This window comes from Cricetulus griseus, chromosome 2 (assembly GCF_003668045.3).
Source record: "Cricetulus griseus strain 17A/GY chromosome 2, alternate assembly CriGri-PICRH-1.0, whole genome shotgun sequence".
In the NCBI taxonomy this organism is placed as follows: domain Eukaryota; kingdom Metazoa; phylum Chordata; class Mammalia; order Rodentia; family Cricetidae; genus Cricetulus; species Cricetulus griseus.
In genome coordinates this window covers 237,341,049-237,366,186 of record NC_048595.1, presented here as the reverse complement: position 1 = coordinate 237,366,186, position 25,138 = coordinate 237,341,049, and the positions used below count along the sequence as shown (strand labels likewise).

Below are 25,138 nucleotides of genomic sequence, written 5' to 3'. Positions count from 1 at the left end.
TTCTGGTGCCACTGCCAGGGCCACCCCCCCCCAACAGATTAAGCCACATAACTGTCACCTACATTCAGAAGGTCTAATTTGGTCCCATGCAGGTTCACTGGCTGTCAGTCTGTGAGCTCCCACTGGCTTGGGTCAGCTGTCTCTGTGCTTTGCCCCATCATAAAATTATTTTCATTACTTCTTCATAACTTTAATTTTGATACTGTTATGAACTGTAATATACACACCTGTGTTTTCTGATCATCTTAGTTGACCCCTAAGAACCTCTGGACTAATTCTCTGAAATTGTAAACCAGGCCCCAACTAAATGCTTTCTTTTAAGAGATGCCTTTGTCATGGGTGCCATGGCATCTTTACATAGCAATAGATCCATAACTAACACACTTCTCTATGTGCTACTTCTTGAATACTTTAGAGTGAGCAAGAATGAAACCAGCATGGTGATTGTAGTAGCTTGAGAAAGGTTGCTTTGTGCTGAGTGATCAGGTGTGGTCATGTCACAGAGCACTTACGTCTTCAGCAAAGTACTCAGTTTTGCCTGCTATCATTTTTGTATCCTATTTACTTTATTGGGGACTTTTTTGTATTCTACACTTCACTGTTGTTTTTAATTACTGAGTCATCTATCTTGCTATTCCATTAATCCCTATTTTCCCTTCAGACCATTTGTGTTCTACCACTCTTCCTTTCAAATCCCACCACCATGACCAATTACTAGTTTCCTGACATCTAAACACACATCTTTAAGATTTCAGAGTTAGTATTAACATATGAGAGATAATACTCAGCATTTGTCTTCCTGGGTCCAGATTACCTCATTCAAGAATGAGTATTTCTGGCTCCATCCACTTACCTGCAAATTTCATTTTTCTTTTATAGTTGAATATTGTTCCATTGTGTATATGTTCCACATCTTCATTCTCCTTTCACCGGATAATAGACATCTAGGCTGTTTCCATTCCCTGACTATTGTGGATAGAGCAAGTAGATAGTAATTGATGTACTCCATAGTTTGTCAGGAAATAGTACTCAGAAAAATGTCTGACAAGCAGATATGTGAACTTGAGGTAGTTACTATTTGTAAAAGTCCAAACTTTTCTGACTTACAATAGCTACTTAACATATAGCAATTGGATAAAGGGAGAGTTTCATCTTCACATTAAGTAGTAATGCTATAGATATAGTGTTAAATGTAGTGTAGGTCAAGTCTCTTGGGCCATGGGATCAGAATGCTATGCCTGATGTCAACTTTGCCTTTTGTGACCCATTATTTTCTGATAGCCGCCTGTCTGAGTCATGGTGCAACTGCCATGCAATTCCATGGTACTGCTTGAATTTCTGGAGTGGCATTTCAGTCTCCAGTCTATTCCATTACCTTCTGTTCTACATCTCTAGTCTATTTTAAGTAGAAAGAACTGCTGCTTACGTACCAGTCTGGAACAACACTAAACCTACTGAAAATGACATCAGAAATTATTTTAACAGAAACATGACATGAATAACTTTACATGTTTCTATTTCAAGACAATCCTCTTACTTTGTTGCCCAGGATGGTTTTGAACTCCTAGTCTCAAGCATTCTTTCTGTCTTAGACCTTTTGCTAAACTATCAGGTTAGTGACACTGCCTAACTAGTCAGCCATTAAATCTTTCAGGTTTTGATTTGTTGTAAAGGTAATAATGTTACTAGGATGTCTCCTCAACATGTTTGTGTAAACACAGAAATTTCAAAGTTACCAACTTTGAGAAATTCACTGTTTATTCCATAACTCCTAGAGAGCTTCACTACTTGCTGGGTAATTTGGTACATTTATTGTCTAACACACAATATCATTGAATTGTCCTTATTTACCTTGACATAATTTCATTCATTTTCAGTTGTGGTTTTACAGTCTATTGTGGAAACTGGCCATGAGGTGAGCAGCTGTCTCCATCACACACCACTGCTAGCATGGTAAGCATGGCTGCCTTGGCCCCAAAGTGACAGAGATAGCTGAACTTTAAATCACCGGAAACTGTGAACCAAAACAATCCTCTTTTTTTCTTTTAAATTGTTTTTCTCAGACACTTTTCACAGTGATGAAAAACTGACTAATGCATGGGAATGTCAAAATTCCTTTACTATCTCAATCTCATCAAATAAATCAACTTTTTCATAACCATTCAGAATTTTAACAGTATAAACTCCTGAACTTAATAATTCAGAATATGATTTTTGATGAAACTAATTGCAGTTTGGAAGGTACTTCTTTTCAAGAAACAGGAGATTTGGAGGACATGCAATAAAGGATTGGGTCTTGCCCAGAGAGAAGGCCTAGCTTTCCCTCAATCTTTCTGATCTGTATGTTTGCTTAGGGACCTCAGGTCAAAGGGGATGGTCTGATGTGACTTGGATTGAGTTCTAATCATAGCCATGTAACCTTAGGTTAGAGGCTTATATCCACAAAAAATATGGTGTAACAAATGTTAGGAGTTTCAGTTTACACAGTATTTGGGGTCCTGGAGTCTGAGACTAATCACTCACTACATTAGCAAATCAATCATGTATGATGAAGTCCCTCTGGGTGCCTAGTTCTGGTGAATTTCTCTGAGAGCGTGCTGTGCATACTATCCACATAGGTGTCAGAACAGTACCATCTTGACCTCACAGTTTGACGACAACTGAAACTCCACATTTGAAATGCTCTGCTTACCTGTACTTTCCTTCCAGCCCCAGGTTTCAAGCTTTCCCTTCAGTAATTCAGAGCCACTTTCAGTTGTTTTGGGTCTTTCTGGCAAATTTCCACTACAGAGATTTTGTTCCATTCTCAACCTTGTAATTGGTCTTAGAAACAAGGGTGGAGACTCTGCCTCCAACTGTGTAGATGGCCTTTACCTCTCATATTTCCTGAGGTATATCCGGGTTTGTTTGATTCACAGAGACTTAGCTGTTATTGCAAAAGTAACAAGCTGTAAGCTGTATAATGATGAAGTATGAAAGCTAAAAGTTGGACAGACTTTTTTTTTTTTTTTTTGCTTATCCTGAATGTAAACACAAACTTTAAAGTTCGAAGATCAGTGGCATGACTGATGTATATTACTCTAATAAAACATTTACAATAGTTTTATTGGCTCCTTTCATAAGAAAAGACTTAAAGGACATGAGGAAAATGTATTAAAAAATCAATCTCCCTCTCTCTGTGTCTCTGTCTCTGTCTCTGTCTCTCTCTCACACACACACACAAATACACACACACACACACACACACACACACACAGAGAGAGAGAGAGAGAGAGAGAGAGAGAGAGAGAGAGAGAGAGAGAGAAAGAGAGAGAGATCACATGTGCCTACATAAATACATCAGAAACACACAGAGATAAATAAAATTTAAAATAATATTGAAGTAACCTCTCAATATAGACAGATAGGTTGCTAGTTATCAGACTTGCTTTGCTTGTGAAAAACTTTCTAGACACCCTTCCTCCTACAAATTAGGAGCCATATTCAGTGTTGTTTTTCAGTAAACATTTGGAAAACTTTGAGAATACAAAAGGGTAAAAAAAAATCTAGATTTACATTTAAAATGTGAAAATAACTGGAATAATTATATTTCATTGGACATAAGATTATTTCAAAACAAAATAAAAAGTTGATAGTTTATATTTATCTTCCTCTTAATTCTTAAAACATGGTATATATTTTTATTACTTGGACAAGTCACATTTCTATTTTGAACAGCTAAATATGGCTGGTGGCAGTTTCAGGTATAAACTGAAATATCATAGTGCAGGTGCAGTTTCAGGTATAAGCTGAAATATCTCTTTATTATTATGTGGCCTTCTTTCTTCTCCTTAAAAAAAAATAAAACTCATTTATCTTGTCTCATTTACTGTGACGGTTGGGGAGACAGGGAAAAAATGAAATACATCTGATGGAGATGACCTTATCTAGCTGGACTGTGCACCAGCCTGTTACTACTTTCAGCTATATTTTAAACACATGTTACCTACAAGCTGCAGGGACTTTGAGAACCATTAGCATTTCATTTATGGTTGCAGTTTTAATGTATACACCACCCTTAAATCGTCACCTGGGTTCCATAATTCCATGTTTGATCAAATCACTCTTCCTTCCCAGCTTCCTAGAAATACTCTCCCCATTTCTGAAAATGCACTATCATGTGCCTAGAATTAGCAAAATATTATCCAACTCACACACACTTTGATTTGCCCCCTCCCCAGTTAGGAATCTGCTTATGCTTTTTTACTATAATGAATCTCCTTTTGCTTAAGTCTCTTGTCTCCTCTAGAATTCTTTCTTTAGTGAGACCAAGAATCTTTGGGGTCCCCAGTTCTAGTTGGTGGTAAAATGAGTTAAACTGCAGACTTTTGAAAGGCTGCATAGAACCAAACTCCTCGAATCTTGAGAGTAGGAAAACTTAACAAATCCAATCACCAACTCTCCTGATATGCCCAAATTTCTATTATATAAGCATAGAAATGTAGAAATGTAGTGGTTGGGACCTTGGGGCAAACAGCTCTTTGGACTGTGTTTGAACAGACTCCTAGAATCTGAAATCTCTTTTTTCATAAAACTTCAGGTCACATAAAACAAACCCTTATCACACGATGGGTCTTTCATATTGTTGACAGTTCCAGTAACTTTTCCTTTTATCGAATCCTACCAATTCCATTTATACTTCATGATTCCTTTCACCTGAGTTATCTTTATTATTTTAATAACTGGAGTAATTCTACCATGATTGAGGTCTTCTTACCATAGTCAGTCTAGAATACAGAATTCCCAATGCCTCTGGCAAGTGAGCTTATTATTCAATCAATACTGGCTGCTTCTATTGAAGGGACCAGCTCCCCATTTTGGAAGCCATAACAGTAACACGTGCTCTAAGACCTTGTCTTAGTCACTAGAGGTTAGGTGCCTGCCTCGTGACAAGGAACCAATCAGAAGTTAGCTGGTGGCGCTATGCTTTACTTTACGGACAAGCACACAGCAATGATGCAGAGCATAGCAACCACCCTGGGAGGGCCTATGGGCCATAACAACCAGCTGACCAATCAACACAGGGCAAACCCTCCAAGCCTGGAGGCACACCAATCCTGAGCCTGTGCATACCCCTAGACACTCCCCTTCGCTGCCCTACAAGATCTCTTGGGAGGCCCTAGGAGCCGTCTTTTCTAGCCATCTGCCATGGCAGGTGGGTGAAAGACCCGAGCTAACATGGGGTTAGCTCGTTAAATTACAATAAAGCCTTGTGCAGTTTGCAGCAAGCTCTCGAATCTGCCTGCTGATTGGGGTGACCGAGGTCGTGGCCTGGGACCCTGGAAAGCTGAGTTTTCCAGGCGTCTAACACTATAAACCAGGGCTCTGGTAAGCAGGGAACTGGAAGGGTAGGGTGACAAAGTATACCACCTTCTGTATCTCTGCTCATCAGTATCAACTTAACGCAGAGCACTTGAGGTTAGATTTTCTAAATTTGCCAGATGAACTAGAATATCGCCAGGTGTTTTGTTTTGAAAGTCAGAAATAACTTCAGAAGTACCTAGTTGAGAAGACGTGAAACTTAAGGAAAACGAAACTTGCACCTAGAGTCCAGTGGGGGCGGGGACGATGGAAGCTTCCAGCAACCACGCGACTCTGACTCACGGTTGTGTCCTCCCTGCAGTTATCAGACGTGAGCGGGGCTTGGGGTGGGGGAAAGAGAGGCCGCTGGAGGCGGAGGCGGAGGCGGAGGTGGGGGTGGGTGCCAGAGCCCAGCACAGAAGCCAAGAAGAGAAAATCCAGCAAGAGCTGGTGACCGCCCCCGGCCCGCCCCTCCCCCAGAGCCCCGCCTCCTCCAGCGGCCCGCCCCCTCCCTCCCGCGGCCCGCCTCCTCCAGAGCCCCGCCCCTCCCGGCCCGCTCCTCCAGAGCCCCGCCTCCTCCAGAGCCCCGCCCCTCCCGCGGCCCGCCCCCTCCCGCGGCCCATCTCCTTCCACGCCCGCGACCGGACCGCGCCTCGGTGGCGGGGCCGAGCGCGGCGAGGTGCTGACGCGTCGACGCCGGCGTCGCGACCGATGACGTGTCGCTCGCGCCGCGCCCGCCCCGCCCTGCCCGCCCCCTCCCTCCCTGTCGCTCCGCGCCCGCCGGTGCGTCCGTGCTTCTGTCCAGCCCGGGCCCCTTCCTTCCTGTGCCGCCGAGGTAGCAAGCCACCCCGCCGGCCGCGCGCGGAGGAGGGCGCAGCCCGGCCCTCGGCTCGTTCCGCTGCGCTCGAGGGAGACGAGGAAGGCTCGAGAGGCGGCGGGCTGAGGTGAGCAGGGCGCGGAGGGCGCGGGGCCGGAGCCCGGAAGCGTCCGGCCGCCCAGCGGGCTGTCACCCAGGCCGCGAGTCCCGGCTCCGCGGAGCTCGTAGGCGGGGTGGCAGGGACAGCTCCGCAGCGATCGATCGCTCACGTGTGCGGACCGGCGCGGCCCCAGGCGACTTCTCTCCCGGGCGAAGCCTGTTGTCATTTCAGCCATGGCAACATTATTTCCTTCGCGTAGATTTTGGAAGGGAAATCTGTTGGGTTGGATATCTCCACTGCACAGAAAAGTGTCATAGAGATTAGGTTGTGTGGTTGACGGTTGTGGGTGAATTTAGCAATCGAGGAATCTAGATTATGATTTTTTAAAGAATGAAGGAGTGCGCTAGTGAGGCGCTGCGGGTAGGTGAGGTAGTTCTTGGTGGGATGCAGTGGATTCATGTACTTGTTTTTATTTGCTTTAAAAGAAACCGCAGTTTAGCCTCACCCGAGTTTGATAAGCTTGCTATCTCAGGTACAGTTTGATTGGTAACCATACTTCCTTTTTGCCCCTGGGTTATTAGACGGAATAGTCGCTATATCCTCTTCATCCTTTTCAGATTCATAAACGAAACATTTGCTTTCTGAATTTTAGTTTTCTCAAGTTCACAATTCGGCTCCTGAGTCTAGTCTCACATTCTCTATCATGCTGTATATTTAGTTTTGCAGTACAGTTTATGATACTAGTGTTGCATTAAAATGTTCATGGAGATATCATTTAAATGTAGGTAAGTGTTATATAGATGAGTGAATTAATTTTTCAGGGCTTAGTTTTCTTGATTCTTGTCAAAAGTGGTTTTCTTTTTATAGTTGGTTTATTTATTCATCCAATCATCCACTCACTCTTCATCTAAGCCCGGGCACTGTGGGAGGCCTAGGATATAGAAAGGCCCTGTTCTCACAGAACTTTGTATAGTTCACTAGCAAGATACTTTTTAGGAGGAATCTTAATTCAACAATTGGAAATTAATTTCTGTCTGAGAAACGTTTTCTTCTTCTTCAGTATTTAAAGTGTTTGTTACTTTGTGGCTTGAAATAGGGGAAGTGTGTACACAAAACACTTCATCAGGAGCCTATACAGTAAATACAAAGTAAATATATTACTTTATATCATCTTTCTTGAGAAGAGAGCTTCTAGAAGCCTTTCTAAGAAAACACAGTTTTCAACTTTGAGAAGATAGCTATGTGCAATTAAAATTTTAGCTTGTGAACATGTACAGAAAGAAATGCAGAAATACTGAAGAGAGAATAAGGAATTGGTTGGACACCCTTGATCTGAAAACCCAAACTATGAAGTTCTCCCAAACCTTGTTAAATTTTTATAATTAAGATTTTATTATAAAGAACTTGTGAATAAAATAGAACATTATGCAGAGAAATTAGCCAGATCGGAAATGTATTAGACACTTACAGTATTCAGAAACTGTAGGCTTCACATTGGATTTTACATTCTCACTGTCAAATTTATTTTTCACTCACTTATCTACCACAAAAATAAAAAAAAAAATCCATGACAGAGTTAAAATGGAAAAAAAGTATATAATCTCTTTCAAGACTCAATTATCAATTTACCTACATCATTTCTTCCTTATCACCTAATATTAACCCTTCTCCTTTTTACATATTCACCGAAACTCGGTTTACTTTTGTGTATGTGCAGGTACAGATACAAAACACAGACAACTAGTAGCTGCAATTCAGATAGGACCTGTTTCTTTTTGTCTGAGATTATCTGACCTAACTAACTGACATTTTAAGCCAGTGGTTCTCAACCTTGCTAATGCTGCTACCCTTTAATATAGTTGTGGTGACCCCATCCATAAAATTATTTTGTTGATACTTCATTACTAATTTTGCTACTGTTATGACTCATAATGTAAATATCTGCCATGAAGAATATAACTTCCAAAGGGGTTGTGACCCACAGGTTAAAACCACTATTCTAAGCCATTTTCTAGCAAATTTTGTTAATTTTTGTTTTCTTTGAGAGCTGAGTATTCCACTTTATATATGTACTGTTTGTGGATGGACAACAAGGTTGGTTTTATTTTCTGTCCGCAGTAAACATGGGTGCAAATACCTCTGTGGTAGCATGTGGAATACTCTGGATATATGCCCAGGAGTAAAATAGCAGATATATGAGAGTTGTATTTTTGAGGATTCTTCAAACTGATTTCCATAATTCCTGTATTAATTTGCACCCCTATCAGCAGTGAATAAGGGTTCCTGTCTGCACATTCTCCAACATTTGTCACCAACTTTCTTGATGACACTCGTTCTGTTAGGGTCAAGTGTCTTCCCAAAGTTTTAATTTGCATTTCCCTCTTGGCTAGGGATATTGAAGACTTTTAAAATAGCTATTGGGCTGTTTGTGTTTCTCTATTTGAAAACTATTTGTTCAGTTCATTAGTCCATTTTGACAGTTTTATTTCCTTAGTATTTAATTTGTGCAGTTCTTTGTAAGTTCTGGATATTAACCTCTCTTCTGAAGTGTAACTGGTAAAGACTGTCTCCTGTTCTGTGGGTTGTCTTTTTGCTCTCCTGAGTTTCTTTTGCCATGCAGTATCTTTTTGTATTTGAGGCTTAACAAAATCTGACATGACTTCAGAAGTTGGAAATTCCACATCATATTAAAAATATTAAATAAAATCAGCTTCAGACTTGAGTATAAAATATAAAAGGTAAATTAATTTTAATTGTGGTTCCCTATCGCCAACACAATCTCATTCTTACGTGCAGATATTCTAAAATCCAACAGCCTCACTAGGGAGCACTTTAATTTCAAACATTTCAGATAAGGAATTCTGAGTTTGTACTTATTTAGCAAACATCAGAAAGCATGCCTTTTACTTCAAGTAAGCATTGGAGTATTTCTTGTATATTTTGCCTAGCTCAACTCCTAGAAAGTAGTCCCTATATAAAGGTTGAACCCAACACTATCATTTAAGAAGTTCTTTGTAAATATAGTTGGGCAAGGGAGGTTGAGAAGGCACTTAGTTTTATTTTGCTTTGTTGTGATGTTTTACAAGTCTTACTTCTGACACCTTAAAGTGATTAGGAGATTTTAATTCATTATTTCATCATTCTGTTTAGTCAAGTTTTAATTATCTTGAAAGGGTTTTTAGAAATAGTTTGTGGTTCTTTTTGATTTTACTGATTAGAAAATGAAGTTACTAAGAATTTGCAATGAATCACAAAGGTGAAGGAACACTAGCCAAACCTAATAAAAGAAGGGAATATGAATGGGAATCTTGCTTAATTTGCAAGGTTCCTAGCATTCAAAACTAGATAGACAGAATATGACACAGATCTGAATTTGAGTGTAATGACTGAGAGAGACACACACACATAGGGAGACAGACAGACAGACAGATAAAGAGAGATTATGACATACAGATCTGAATTTGAATGGAATGAATGTTTGTGTCACAGGACTATCCTCTCTAGTATAAATTTTCTTCTTTTGTTAAGTTTTAGCCAATCTTTCTTCACTCTTACTTTCCAAAGAGAGTTATTAAGAATTGTGTTTATTGTCAAAGTTTGTACTGGCATAGAACATGAAGCTGGAATATGGTCGGACACATGAATAAAACTAGTAATAAGAAAAATTAATGGTTAACAGTAAGCATTTTCATATTTTAATTTGATAACTGCTGGTCAGTGAATATTGATAGCAAAGTTTATACTTGAGTACTGACTACTAAATTGCTTCCTCAAGTTCCAGAAATATGCTTAATGCACCTAGTTCATATTGTTGGCAACTTCTATTTTAAACACATAACTTAAACCTCTTAATTTGCATAATACCTGTTCTACCAAACCTGAACTTTAAAAGAAGTAAAGTAATCTATTTTGGAATTATTGGGTAATTAGGGAAGCAGCCACTAAAACTTGACATTTTCATAGATTGCTGTGTCCTTGTAAGTTAAGTGAATGGGTAGGAAGACATTTACTTTTCAGTAGTTATTAAAAATGACTTATAAAATTGATGTGAAAAACCTCAATTTCTATTACAAAAGAAGAAAATCATGCTTACTGTCAAGATTGCTTTTGGCCTTGTCAGATGTAACTATAAAAATGTTGAATTCTTCTATGTATAAATAGGAATAAATGTATCTTTTGTGTTGAATTAATAAACTTAATTATAGACTTGTACATGTTTTTCAAGAAGAAACTAACTTCAGATTGATATATAAAAATAATTCCGCTGTATTTTTTCCAGTTTGATTTTTCTCTTTTTGTCTTTTCCTACCTTCTTTCCCTCCCTCCCTTCTATAACCTGCTTTAGAGTAGTACCTTCAGGACCAGGAGACGTACTAAACATTCTTTGTGAAGATTTTTAGTTATGTATATATGTATGTGACCATGAATGTGGGTGCCTGCAGAGGCCAGAAGAGGGTGTTGGGTTCCTAGAGCAGAGTATGGTGGTTTGAATCAGAAGAGCTCCCATTGGCTCATATATTTGAATGCTTAGTCATCAGGGAGTGGCACCACCTGAGAAGGGTTGGGAGTTGTGGCCTTGTTGGGGGCAGTGTGTCATTGTGAGTTGGCTTTGAGGTTTCAAAAGCCTAGGCCAGACCCAGTGTCTAGCTCTCTTCCTGCTGCCTGCAGATGTGGATGTAGAACTCTCATCTGCTTGTCCTGCAACATGTCTACTTGTGTGCTGCCATGCTCCCCACCATGATAAAAGATTAAGCCTCTGAAAACTGTAAGCATGCCCAGTTAAATGCATTCTTTATAAGAGATGCATGGTCATGGTTTCTCTTCACAGCAAGAGAACACTAAGACACTGGGGTTATTAGTATCTGTGAGCTGCCTGGTGTCCATACTGGGAAGGAACTTGGGTGGCTTTTTAACACTGAGCCATCCCTCCAGTCTGGGAGCATTCTTAAAGGACTGAAAGGTTTTTCAAAATTACAAGTATGCCCTATATCCAGCTCTCAACCTGTGGATCTCAATTCCTCTGAGGATCAAGACCCTATCACAGAGGTTGCCTAAGACCATTGGAAACCACTGCTCACAGTACGTTTCATAACAGCAAAATTTTAGGAAGTAGCAATGAAAATGATTTTATGGTTGGGTTACCTAGGAGCTATATTAAAGGGTCATAACATTAGTAAGATTGATAACCACTGCTCTATATTTTGGGGACTGGGCTGGGAGTAGTAATAATCATCTTCAAACAGATTAATTCTCTGAATGTACATCATTCAGTAAGTATGGTTTGAGTTTCTCTGCACAGGCCAAGAAACTACAAAGGTAGTGTGTAACAGCAAGAAACATACTACTTCTACACTCTGGGATTAAATGGACAGTCTGGGGCTGGTAGTATATTAATTTACACAAAGGTAGTATGTAAAGGCAAGAAACATACTACTTCTACACTCAGGGATTAAAGGGACAGTCTGGGGCTGGTAGTATATTGATTTTGTGGCATGACCTCATTACTGGTTGAGTTTGGCTTCCATATTACAAAAAAGATGAGTAAGTATATTAGGAAGTTTGAAGGTGGTTTAATAACACCTTTTTAAAAGAGGTATTGTACAGTATTAAAAGCTGAACTTTGAAGAACATTGGTGAAATACTTATTTTGGTGGACGTTTTACCATATTTTTATAGTATTTTATACAATTGACTGTAACCTCTATCTTAGACCTCTCTCTTTCCTTTGTTTTGGTAGCATACCATACTCCTTTGCTTCTGGGCTCTATGGCCTTCTGCTGTTAAAAACTTCTTCATAAATCTTTTCCTACTGTTCAATTCATCCAAGTTCTTTACTTCCTGTTGTCTTTTCTTACTTCACTCACATTAATTTGTACATAATTTTTAAATTTCTTCCTGTGGTTTTGCTGGTGATTCTCATGTCTTTTCTTAAAACTTGGCTTCTCTCCTGAGTTCTGCACCTGAATAATCTTACTACTACTTCTGCTTGAGTGTCATGTCTGTGCTGCTTAGTTTTCTGTCATCTTGACACAGCTTTGATTCATCTCTCAGTTGAGAAGATTGCCTATAGGCAAGTGTGTGAGGCATTTTCTTGATTAACAGTTGAGGTTTGAGGGCCCAGCCCACAGGGGAAGCTGTTCTGGGTTGTGTAAAAGAACAGGCTGAGCAAGCCATCAAGCAGTATTCTTTTGTGGCTCTGCTGTAATTCCTGCCTCTAGGTTCCTGCCTTGAGTTCCTACTCTGATTTCCCTTACGTTAACCAAGGGGTAGGATGATGTAATAAACACACTCCTTTCCAAGTTGCTTTGGTCATGGTTTTTATCATAGCAAAGCTGTTCCTCCCCAATTTGATTTTGGTTATGTTTTCAAATTATAGAAACAGCAACCTAGGACAACATTTAAAGAGAGAAAAACAAAATAATCACTCTGCTTTAGACCTATGAATTCCCATATCTTCCTGTTTTGTTAAGTTGCTATCCCCTTCACTACAAATACAATTAACAAACCAAATATTTTGACTTACATAATCGCTTGGATTTATTCACATTTCTCTAAATCACTGTCATTATTTCATTTCAGGAACTATCTTGCATATCTTGCATTTAGAAATTATGCAAAGACTTCCTAATCTTTCTGCTTCCAGTGTTGCCTTGGTTTGGTTCATTCCTTTTTTCTTCTTTTTCTTTCTTTTTTTGAGACACGGTCTCTGTATATCATTCTGGCTACCCTGGAATATAGAAGAGATCAACCTGCCTCTGCATCCAATGGGTGGGATTAAAGGTGTGCACCACCACATCCAGCTAAATACTAGAAAGCAACATCCATTGTTTTGTAATTTGGTTATTATGTAATTTGTGCTTAGTGGAAAATATAAACAATGAAAACCATCATGATATATACAGATATCTTTATTTTAAAAAGTTACCATATACCATGATAGTCTTAATATTTTAACTTCTAAAACTGTTAACCAATAATCCTCAGAGAAATAAATAATACTGTTTAAATGTTTTTAAAGATCCATTTTATAATTTTTTTTTTTTTTTTTTTGAGACAGGGTTTCTCTGTGGCTTTGGAGGCTGTCCTGGAACTAGCTCTTGTAGACCAGGCTGGTCTCGAACTCACAGAGATCCACCTGCCTCTGCCTCCTGAGTGCTGGGATTAAAGGTGTGTGCCACCATTTCCTGGCCCAATTTATAATTTTTTAAACAGCAAGATGTACATTTAAAATACACAATGCTTTGTGAGGTGTGGTGATTATTTTCAGCATTTTTGAAGTGTCATTTATGCATGAATGATAAAATCTGGTTTTCTTCCCATTGGGTTAATTTTAATTTGTTGCTAAGAAAAATGGCTTAGGAGTTAGAATTTAAGCAAGAATAAGAAGTAGGGGCTTGGTCCTTTCAAACTTCTTTTAGTTTAGAAAACTAATTGAATGGAGTGTAGTAGCAACTGACATTTCAGCTCAGAATAAGGCAAAGAAAGTTTTTGTAAGGGCATGGTTCTTATTGGCCTACCATAGAAGCACGTTGGTGTAATTAGTTTATTGTAGATTATAAATAGTGAGATGGTAACTTAGGCCAGAATGCTAAATAGGGGTCATGTACTTCATCAGTTTAGGCATATTAAGTAAAGCATGTACTTAATGTGTTATAGTAGTGCATTAATTTATTTATGTGCCATGAGTTTGTGCATGTGTGAATTTATGTGCACTGTGCATGCAGGTGCCTGAGAAGGATAAAAGAGGGCATTCAGTGCCCAGGAACTGGAGTTACAGGCAGTCATGAGCCACTTGTTGTGAGTGCTAGAAGCTGAACCTGAGTCTTCTGTAAAAGCAGTGCTCTTAACCACTGAGATGTTTTCCTAGCCCTTCATTTATCTATATTTGAGATAAAGACAGAGACTTCACCAACGGCCAGCAAGTATGTGTTGGCTTCATTAAATGTTAGTATTAGGATGATTTAAAAATATCCACCATTGTCCATCAAGCAATAATAAGTGATTAAGGACATTACAATTTTGATGAATAATTCTTGCATTTGGAGAAAATGTTTTTTAATTGTAGAGCTCATAAGGGAAATGGAGTGATGTTTCAAACTTCCTTTAATTCCAGGCATCTAAACCTGTTGTAGAACATCCCTAGAGTTTTGGTTTTGTGTTTGGAATATGTACATACATATTTTTTTCTTTTGAGAGAAAATATTTAGATTTTCATTTCAAGTTAATCTTTTTTAGAGTTTTCTAAGGGACAGACATAAATTCCTTCATTTTTTTCTTTCTAAGACATATGGTTAGAGTTAAATGAAAATTTTGCCTTTTGAACATAATTTTCCCCAGGCTCTTTTTAATGGACTAATATGGGGAGAAACAAGCCAAGCTAAGGCCAGGCATTCAACTAAGAATAAACCTCTGTGTTTGATTTACTTAGGAGGTAGGTGGCAGGCCCCCCAAAAGAGTAAAAAGAGTAAAACTTCATACCACAAAGATGTCCCTAATTTGAGATAAATATGGTGATTAAAGGAAAACTTAAGAAATAAACAGATTCCTGATTGAAGTTTCCTGTTAGTGTAATTTAAAACAATATGACTTCATTGTCAGTTCTTACTACATTAAAAAAAAAAAAAAAAAATGTTTGTGTGAGTGTCTGCCCGCAGAAGCCAAAAGAAGACATTCAATACCCTGAAATGCTAGCTGCCATGTGATTTCTGGGAACCAAACCTGTGTCTTCTGCAAGACCTGGTTAGATCTCTCACAATTCCCCTTTTAGTTTAAAGAAAAAAGATTTAGACTTGATACAAAGATATACAGACATACATGAAAACAAAATACCCATGGTTAATTAAAAAAAAAAAAAACTGTCTTCTAAGTGACCAATGCACAACAAATTTGAGAAGCTGTCCACTAACTTTTGGTTTACTTTTTTTTCCTTTTCAATTACTCTGTGTTAGGTACATTTAAATGTTACTCTCAGAATTATCTTGACAGAAAGAACCTCACTCAACAGACAGATTAACATGTGAAAGAAAGCATTTGACAGAAAGAAATGCTGTAATATGCTCAACCTAGGCTGACATGTAACTGATAGAGCATTCAGGAGACAGTTTGAGAAATATATAAAAGTCCTCACCCTTTGTACAGCATTAGCCATTTTCTTTAAAGGTTTTCCTTTTGCATTTTATTTAGTGTGTGTATGTGTTTGCAGTGTATGTGGCAGTCAGGACAGTAAGGGACAATTGGCTCTCTCCATCATGTAGGTGTGTCTCAGGGATCCAGCTCAGGTCAATATACCTTAGCAGCAGACACCCCTGCCCACTGAGCTATCTTGGGCTCACAAGTCTGGTCTGCTTCCTCCTTTGCAAGTTTATTCATTCTTAGTAAACTGTTTCTGCCCCTCTCCAAGCTTTTGTTCTGTTGCACAAGAGCCTGGAAATCCTGCAGGTGCATAAGGATTTGTTTTTCACCCATGATTATTTCATCACAAGTGCTCACACCTGTCTATATTCCCACTGAGTAGCTGATACTTGAAGTCCTCTAGCAGAGGAATTTATGTACAAATTGAGTCATTTTACTTTTCCCATGGAAATTCTCCATTGTGCAGTACAGTTCTTTCCTTTAGCTATTCTAACAGTTTCTCACTCATCTTTATGCAGTTCCTATGTTTGTAATATCTTGCATTTTGTTTCTTACTTATAATTTAATTACATTTTGTTAAGAGAATGAGTTCTATAAGAGGTCAGCAAACTAACTTGGTCACATTGAACTCAAGAGTAGAATTAATACCTCTAAAGCATTGTTAAAATATTATTTCCTGATTTATGTAATACCAATTGAAATTTGTTGAGACTTTATACGGTTTTATAAATACCATTTCAAAACCATTTCTTGGTCAGCAAGATGGATGACTCAGTAGTTAAAGGTTGCCTAGCCTGAAACCCTGAGTTGAATTCTGGGATGCAATAAGGTAGGAGAGAACTGCCTCCCACAAGTTGCCCTCTGATCTCTTTGTACCATGGCAGGTATATGCCTGTATGCATGCACAGATGCATGCAATGTAATTAAAATATTTCAAATGTATATATAAAATCATTATATATATGTATATATTATATATATATAATATATATATATATATATACACATATATAATCATAAAATACAGGTTTTTTGTGTGTCTTTATTGAATTTTAACAGAGATAGGGTTGGGGTGTGACATGTGACATGTGACTTGAGTAGTTGACGTCTTTGTCCTGCACATTGATGCTGGACTTGGCATTTCCTTCTTGTGGTCTGTTTTAATTTTTAAGCCATGCATACCAACTCAGAACTTGTATTTTTTTTCTTTTATTAGTGTTTAGAATCATTGTTAAGTCTCTTCTGCCTTTGCTCCAAAGTCTGTTTTGTCTGATGTGATATATTTGATATAGTTTTTAGCACTTTTGGTTATTGTGTGCTGGGAGATTTTATTCTGCACTTAAGAAGCTAACATTGTAGCAAGTGCTTTTGGAGCTTTTTATTTTTCTTATGTAGATCAGTTTGTTGAGTTTGATTACTGTGTCATTTCTAAACAGATAAATATCATGTGTTTTGTTTCAGTTTCGAGTTTCTTATTTCTATGGATCACTGATTGAGTAAAAGATGGCTTTACCTCGGCTCACAGGAGCCTTGCGCTCCTTTTCAAATGTCACCAAGCAAGATAATTATAATGAAGAAGTAGCTGACTTAAAGGTAAATGTTTTTAGGTGAAAACCATAAAAATCAAAGAGTATGGGTATTTGACATTTCTTTCTTCTTCTTTTTGTCTTTTAGTTGTATCTGCTTACAATGGACATTTTATCTTGTTTCTGTCTTGAGAAGGAGATTTGATTATACTGCTGTTTTCATGGAACTATACTTAGGTTAAGCACTCAGAAGGGAATAATCAAATACAGGCCTTCATCTTTTCTGTTGTTTAGTCCTCTACCACAGTTATTTTTTGTGATTTAGTTTACATTTATTTTGAGTCAACCGGGTGTGGTTTTAGATTTCTTGTTAAATTCAAAAACACTATGTACCTTAACATAGAACTTGCAAATATTAATTTCAAGCTCCACAGTTGGTCTCATAGTTGACTTGTCCATACAATTTGTAAGAGTACATTCAAGGCTTAGAGAGGTTAATAGTAAGGCCTTTTTGTGATCAAAAGTTTAGAAATAAATACTAGAAATAAAAATTTATGGCACTCCAGATTCTTTTAACTGTAATGTAACTAACTGAAAATGGCTGATGTGGACCAGTTTCCTTACATGACTCAGTGTAATGTGAGCTTTTCTCTAGCCTAGCTAGGTCCCGCCACTCTTCTCTGCCCTAATTAAATAGACGGATGCTTTATTAGTATAAAGCTGTTGGCCTTTTGGCTAAGGTTTCTTATTGGCTACCTCTGTCTTAATTATTCACCCATTTTCTAATAATTCATGTATTTCACGTGGCCTTATCTTACTGGAGAAAGGGTCCAGGGACCGCTTACTCCTCTGTCATCTTACATCACTGTTCAGTGTCTCCAAAGCGAAAAGAGAAGATCGATTTCCTGCTTGTCCCTGCTTATATACTGATTCTGCCCTACTATGTCACTTCCTGCCTGGATCACATGGCAACTTCTCTTTACTACATTTCCCAGAATCCTCCTCGACTCCTAGTTCCACCTATCTTGCTTCCCTATTGGTCAACAGTGCTTTATTCAACAACCAATAAGATAAACATATATGCAGAGGACCATTCCCCATCAACTCAGCCTCATAAGACATAACATTAAGTTTACTTTCATTGTAAACATAGTGTCCACCTGAACAATACGGTTAACACTTTGGAGAGTGCCAGTCACTTTTCAGATTGATTCAATTACTGTAATTTCTGAACAACCATTTCGGGTGTGTGGTTTCACAGTGAGTTTTTTCTGTAAGTAAATTTACTTATTTAAGTTTTGTAAAATAAATAATATGGAATTATAAATGTAATGCTATAAAAAGTAAATTATATTAAGACTTATTAAATTCTATGTAAAATATTTGCAAGTGAGACTCTTAGAAAGGACCTTAATTTGTATAGAGTAATATAAAATACCATAAGGTAGGTGGGTCTGCCAACAAAAATTTTGTGTTCTATGTAGCTGGAGCTTAAAGTTCAGGATCAAGGCAGAGATTCCTTTCCTGGAGACTTCTCTGTGGCTTGTAAATAGCAAAGTTCGATTGTGTCTTCCAGAGCCTCTCCTCTGTAGAAGCTTATCCCTGGTGTCCTTGAGTGTCCATGGTTCATTTTTCTGTAATTAAACCAGTCAGGTAGGATTATAGCCTAACATTATTGGCTTTCTAAGGCAGTGGAGGTTAGGATGTCAATGTGAATTTTGAGGAGAGAGTTTCGTTCATAATATGTATATTTTAACTAATTTGTAAATGCAAGGAGTTTACTTATTTAAGTCTTTAAATTGCAATATTTCTTTCTGAATGATATACTGTTTCAAAAGGTAAATGATCAAAAGTTGTAGTCATTTACATATATAAATATATTAAAAATGAAACTTATGGAGACTTAAATCTGTAAATGATATATTGACTGTTGGTAGAAAAGTTAAATGTTTGGCAGCTTGGTCAAGGTTTACAGTCGTCATGATGTATCTATTATATGTGGGAATAAAGGAGGCAGTTTATTAAGATCTCAATGCTTTTCTTTAAAAGAAAAATTTAAATCAGTTTCTTTTAATTTTTGGCTTCTTAGATGACTGTATTATAGAGTGAAAACATGATTTCTTTGTAAGCTGAAACATCATTGATGTAGTTTTTATAAAGTGATACAGGTAATCTCTTTACATAAAGTTTCCCCTAGAAAGCAAAGATTATTACCAGTCTTTGGTAGACTTTTCCCTAATGATGCAGAATTGTGTCAGACAATAAAGCGATCTTCACAATGATTGTTACATTTCTCACAGTAGTTAATATAAGATTATGATCTGTATTCCTAATATCTAATACTTTGTTTTCTGTTTTTACCTTCCTAGGGCCTTGCAAATTATTCTGAACTAGTGATAATACGGCGGATTTTTGCAATGTAAAAGCATAAAGGCTGTATACTTTTCCCCATGTCATTTCACTTATTACTGTAGTATTTTAAATACTTTTGCCTCCCAAGAAAGGAAAATGGCGTGTATAGTGAACTCTGTTTTATTTTTTATTAATTTTTATTTTTTTATTTTTATTTATTTTTTGGTATTTTGAGACAGGGTTTCTATGTGTAGCTTTGGAGCCTATCCTGGCACTCGCTCTGGAGACCAGGCTGGCCTCGAACTCACAGAGATCTGCCTGCCTCTGCCTCCTGAGTGCTGGGATTAAAGGTGTGCGCCACCAACGCCCGGCGTGAACTTTGTTTTAATGTGACTTTTTAATCACAGAAAATATTCATCGCTTATAAAAGTAGGGATGAAAGTAAAATGAATCATTGTACCTATGGCCTTATTATAACAACTGAAGTCATTTTATGGCCAGTCTATTTCAGATGTATCTTTTCCTGTTCTTTTCTGAATCCAGATTGACCTACCTTATTTCAAATTAGAAAATCCAAGTAGGAAAGTAATGAATGATGAGCATCATCAACACAAGCAAGAGTAAAGTCACAGTTCTTTGCTTTACTTAACAGTTCTTTACTTTGTTAGATTGCTTCATGACTTTTATCTAGGGATCTGACATGAAATTTTTATTGCAGTCTCTAATCAGTCCTTGAGAAGGAAAAGATTTATAGTTTCAAGAAAAGAGTTTATATAGTAAACAATTTGTGCCTAACCCTTAGTTTCAGGGTCATACTTTGGAAAACAGTGCTGTTTAAATGTTCTGAACTTATTAGTCAGAGGACTGTCATAGTCTTCAAATGCCTTTTGTCAAAATGTATTTTTATGGTCATTATAAACTGTTAAAAGCAAATAGAAAAAGGAAAGAAATATGTGGGATGGTTTCATGTTAGCATAGAAATGTTGAACTTTCTACTTTGCTATATGGGTGATCTTGTTTTATAATCAAGACAGTAAACATGTTTATTTTAAAATATTTCTTTTCCTTGCAAACATCAGTTTGAGACCTGTCAAATCACAAAGTATGTTCTTTCTGAGAATAATTAATTTATGTACTAGTAGATACAACTTTGAATTCTGGGTAGTACAAAAATTGCTATTATGTTATGCAACTTATACATGTTAAATAATGGATTCGAGATAAATTTTAACCAGAATATCTATTATACTCTCTTTTTCAGCTGAAACGATCCAAACTTCATGAACAAGTTTTAGATTTGGGGCTCACATGGAAGAAGATAGTCCAATTTTTGAATGAAAAACTAGAGAAGAATAAGATGCAAAGTATAAATGAAGACTTAAAAGATATACTTCAAGCTGCAAAACAAATCGGTATAGTCCTTAATGAAACCAATAAGGTTCTAAAATAGATTCCTTTTAAGCTATATTTTACCATATACATTAGTAGTAAGAATCTATAGTTTCCTACTAACTATTCACAATTATTTAGGACAGTCTTATCTGTTAATGAATGTAGGACAGTGTAACAGGGATAGACGTAAACAACCAATTGTATACAATTAATAGCTCCAAGAAATTGAAAATTCATTTTCCCAATAGGTGGTCACCTAGTGCACAAGTGAATGGTGGGATATAACTTGTACTTTGATTACTTCACTTCCCAATTTCTACTACCATTTTCTTTAATTAATTATATGTAAAGAATATTATTTGAAATTATAATACTTGATAATGCAAATTTATTTTCTCTCGGTTAAAAACAAAACTAAGTAAAATAGCTGAATTTGCAATAAAATTTCCAAGTTTGTACATTGAGTTTCATGATGTCATTCCAAACTTTTGATGATGTTAGGAATACAGAGGGCTGTGATCAATGGTGGCAGGACTACTGCCTCCTCCAGGAGATGGTGGTAAAGGGGAGAGAGTGGGTGGAGTTTTCCTCTTAAAGGGCCAGGCTAGACTGCTATGCTCAGAGGGGTGGAACGTTTCCAAGGGGCGGGGCCAGATTTTCCTGGATTACAACAGATATTACTGTAGTTCCATCTTTTTCAAATTCATCAGGTTTATACTTTGAAAACTCTGAACCCATTTTCTGTCTCATGTAATCCTGGCCTCCCCCAAATCATCCTTTCGTTCACCAGTGAGCTGGTGACTGGTGACTCTGTCTCACTTCTCCACACATTCCATGCTTGTATCTGGAGGACTGCACATGCTGCTCACTGTACTGTGAAAAGTTTCCTTACCATACTGGAGGTGCTCTGTATCATTTGAACTCAGCTAGAACATTGCTTCCTCACTGTAACCTTCATTAGCCATCCAATTCTGAGTTGTCGTGAGACAAATTCCACCTCCCTCCCTTCCTCCCTCCTTCCCTCCCTCCCTCCCTCCCTCCCTTCCCCCCTCCTCCCTCCCTCTTTTTCTTTTTCTCTTTTTCTTTTCCCTCTTGTTTGGTTTTTCAAGACTGGGCTTCTCTGTATCACAGTTTTGAGTGTCCTGGGACTGCAGTGTAGATCATGCTGGCCTTGAACTCCCAGAGATCTGCCTGCCTCTGTCTCCTGCTACCACGATGTAATTTTCATGATACTAGGATCTTACTTTGCTTGTTCGTTCTCTCTGTTCATCTTGGACTAGTGTCTTGTGTGTTTTAGAGTTTTAATACATTCACTTTGCAAATCAGTGGACAAGTTTTCTCAGGGTATCTCTTTGAAGAGATGGTTTAGATAGTTACACACTGAGGTTGACAATTTTCTTCCTTACTCCAGTATTGGTGAGTGTTTCAATTATATTTCTTTGAAGACTAGATCATCAGATGAAAAAAAATATAGTACCTGGGCTTCAGTATATAATTTAACATATTGAATTGAATGTCCTCACTGTTACACTGTAAACATACAGAGTAAAGGATATTCATGTTTTTGCCTTTTATCTTTTTCTGAAGTTGTAGAGCTGTAGGAAATTTAGTTTGAATGAGCCTAGGGGAGAGAGTGTAATGTGAGGACATTTATGATAGCATTTGACAGAGTCACACTGTGTTTTAAGACTATTAAAAAATAATAGTAAACACAGAAAATGTATGGCTTGTCCTGATTTGATTTAACCCTCTTGTCTTTGTTATCTTCATTTATAAGATATTGAGGACATTAGGGTCTGACTGAAATCTTTTAAAATACTATCCTTAGCTTCATTATAATAGCATTTCAGAATACTTAGTGACATCACAACTGGAATTTTGAGCTTACACAAGTACCACAAGTAAATTTTTAATATAATTTATTATATTTAAAAAATAAAATTAGACTATTTGTTTAGTAATCACTGTTTACAAGTCAAACAAATAAACAGTTCAAGAGACCAAAAGGATTTATACAGTAGAGATAGAAAGTAGACTATTGGAGTCACGAATGGCAGGCAAATGGGTCAAAAGAACCTGTGGTTTCCTAATTATCTCTAAATGCATATCTTAGTCAGGAACAGAATAAAGCCTTTGACTGTAACAACACAGTAACCTAATGATTTTATTATGGTCAGAATACAAACCTCGGCTCTGTGATAACAGAGCTACATTGTTTCAGCATTCAGATTCCATTGCATGGAAAGAACTGTCGGTTTTACCTTTCTAGATTTGTAATCACTAGTTTCTTTGGGGTTTTGACATTTGTGTGTATCTTACTTTTAGTAAAATTAAGAAAGTGAGCTGGGTGTTGGTGGCACACGCCTTTAATCCCAGCACTCGGGAGGCAGAGGCAGGCGGATCTCTGTGAGTTTGAGGCCAGCCTGGTCTCCAGAGCAAGTACCAGGATAGGCTCCAAAGCTACAAGAGAAACCCTGTGTTGAAAAACCAAAAAAAAAAAAAAAAAAAAAAAAAAAAAAAGAAGCAGAAGAAGAAGAAGAAGAAGAAAAGTGTTAATCAAATATGAAAATCAGTTGAAAAAGACATCTAGGCCTCCACATGTATACTATTCTGCCATACACTGACACATATAAACTCATGTTCCCTCCCAAAGTCAAATATTGATCAGGATAGGTTGGGTAGCAGTGACTTATTGGGTAGCAGTGACTTACATAGTTTAGATGGGTTTTGTTAAGCATTTTGATAGATGTATGTGTCCACAATTTGATTGTACAAAGGACAGAGAAGTCCCCCTAGGCAGGGCAGGAAAGGGTTCCTAGAGAAGCAAATTAAGTACTTCAAAGTAAACTGCTATATGTGCGTCTATTTCATAAGTTATTATAAAGGAACAGAGAAAATAACTGAGATGAAAGGGGACTTTGTAACATTTTCAGCTAAGTCAATGGGAAATTTCGATAAAATGGAGCAAAGCAGTTATAAATTGAGGATTTACCAGTACTCAGGGTGGAAAAGAGGATCAAGAATTTCTAGATTGTTTTAGTTATCAGATTATGTACTTTGATATATATGTAGTATTCTAGGAAAGTTGATGGTTTGGATGTTTTAGAAAGAAAATATAATTACAAAATAAAGAAATCAGGGACCCAATCTCTTATTTTTGTAAACATGTTTATACCAAGTTGCCTGTCTTACTGACTTTTTAAAAAAATAAATGGGACAAATTTAAGTAAACAGTGTAGGATTATAATGTAGTCTTCACATGTGAAGATCAATTATCAGAGGGTAAAAACATACAAAGCAAAATAAATTTGACTGTTATTAAAAATATAAGCATGAAAGATTTATTACTTTACTAAACAATGACGCTCCAACTCATTAGAGGACTCATTTATTTGTTGGCTACTTTTAACTGACTACTTTTACTACTTAAGGTCACAAGTCTTGAGAGCTATTTTCAATCTTTAAATTAAGAATATCACTTTTTGGGAGAATTTCTTTTTTGGCATGTTAGAAGTTATTATTCATTAACAGTATTTTTGTGGCAGCAGAATATTTTTATTTTTGTCTTAATACATAAATTTTTTCCTTGAGTTCTGTCTTGATTTGTTTTTAGTTTTTTTTTTTCCCTAAAGTGGAGAGATCATCTTGCTGCATTCTCTTCATATCTGTGAACTGTAATATTTATAAATTAAAATGCTAAATTTTCATCTTGTGATTGGAGGCACTAAGGTTTCTCAGTAGTTAACAATGACATTGCTTGTTTTGTTAGGGTTAGAACTTTCAGTTTATAGTGATATGGTAGTGCATTTTCAAAAGTATGTATTTTTTTCCACCTGGTATTGGAGAATACTTTTTTTTTTAAACTCTTTTTTATTAATTTATCTTTTAACATTCTAATCATAGTTCTCCCTCCTTCCTCTCCTCCTGCTTCCCCCACTCCCCCCCCCCACCTCCTATCTGCTCCTGGAGAGGGAGAGGGTAAGACCTGCCCTAGTCAGTCTACTAAGTCTGTCCATCATCTCCTTGACACAGGAGCAAGGTACCTCCCACCCCCACACCCCTGTGTCTAGGCTGAGCAAGGTATCTCTCCATATAGAATGGGCTCCACTAAGTCAGTTTGTGCATTAGTGTTAGATCTTGGACCCACTGCCAGTGGTCTCATATATTGTCCCAGATGCACCATTGTCACCTATATTAAGGGAGTCTAGTTAGGTTTGTCAGACTTGATTCAGTGATCTCTCACTAGCTCAGGTCATCTGATTCTGTGGGTTTCCCCATCATGGTCTTGACTCCTCCCTCACTTTGATTTTGTACTCCAGGAGCTTGGCCCAATATTTAGTTGTGAATTTCTGCATCTGCTTCCATCTGTTTCTGGAAGAGGGTTCTAGCGTCTCTGGGGTTGTGGATTATAGGCTGGATATCTTTTACTTTATGTCTGGTATCTACTTATGAATGAGTACATACTATATTTGTCTTTCT

At 37.5% G+C, this 25,138-nt stretch overlaps 1 protein-coding gene across 3 annotated transcripts in view; it reads left to right on the top strand.

The window, feature by feature from the left end:
* Positions 1 to 5,213: 5,213 nt before the first annotated feature.
* Ascc3 (activating signal cointegrator 1 complex subunit 3) overlaps positions 5,214 to 25,138 on the top strand; it is a 321,774-nt gene continuing 301,849 nt past the window's right edge. Inside the window, exons 1-3 of one of the 3 annotated variants that reach the window (XM_027402943.2) lie at positions 5,214 to 5,367; positions 16,851 to 16,982; positions 20,529 to 20,679. In XM_027402943.2, the coding sequence (XP_027258744.1) occupies positions 16,893 to 16,982; positions 20,529 to 20,679 (241 nt within the window). In that variant the 5' untranslated portion in view covers positions 5,214 to 5,367; positions 16,851 to 16,892. Of the gene's footprint in view, positions 5,368 to 6,102; positions 6,285 to 16,850; positions 16,983 to 20,528; positions 20,680 to 25,138 lie in introns of those variants that run through there. The other 2 variants (XM_027402942.2, XM_027402944.2) reach the window with 2 other exon arrangements.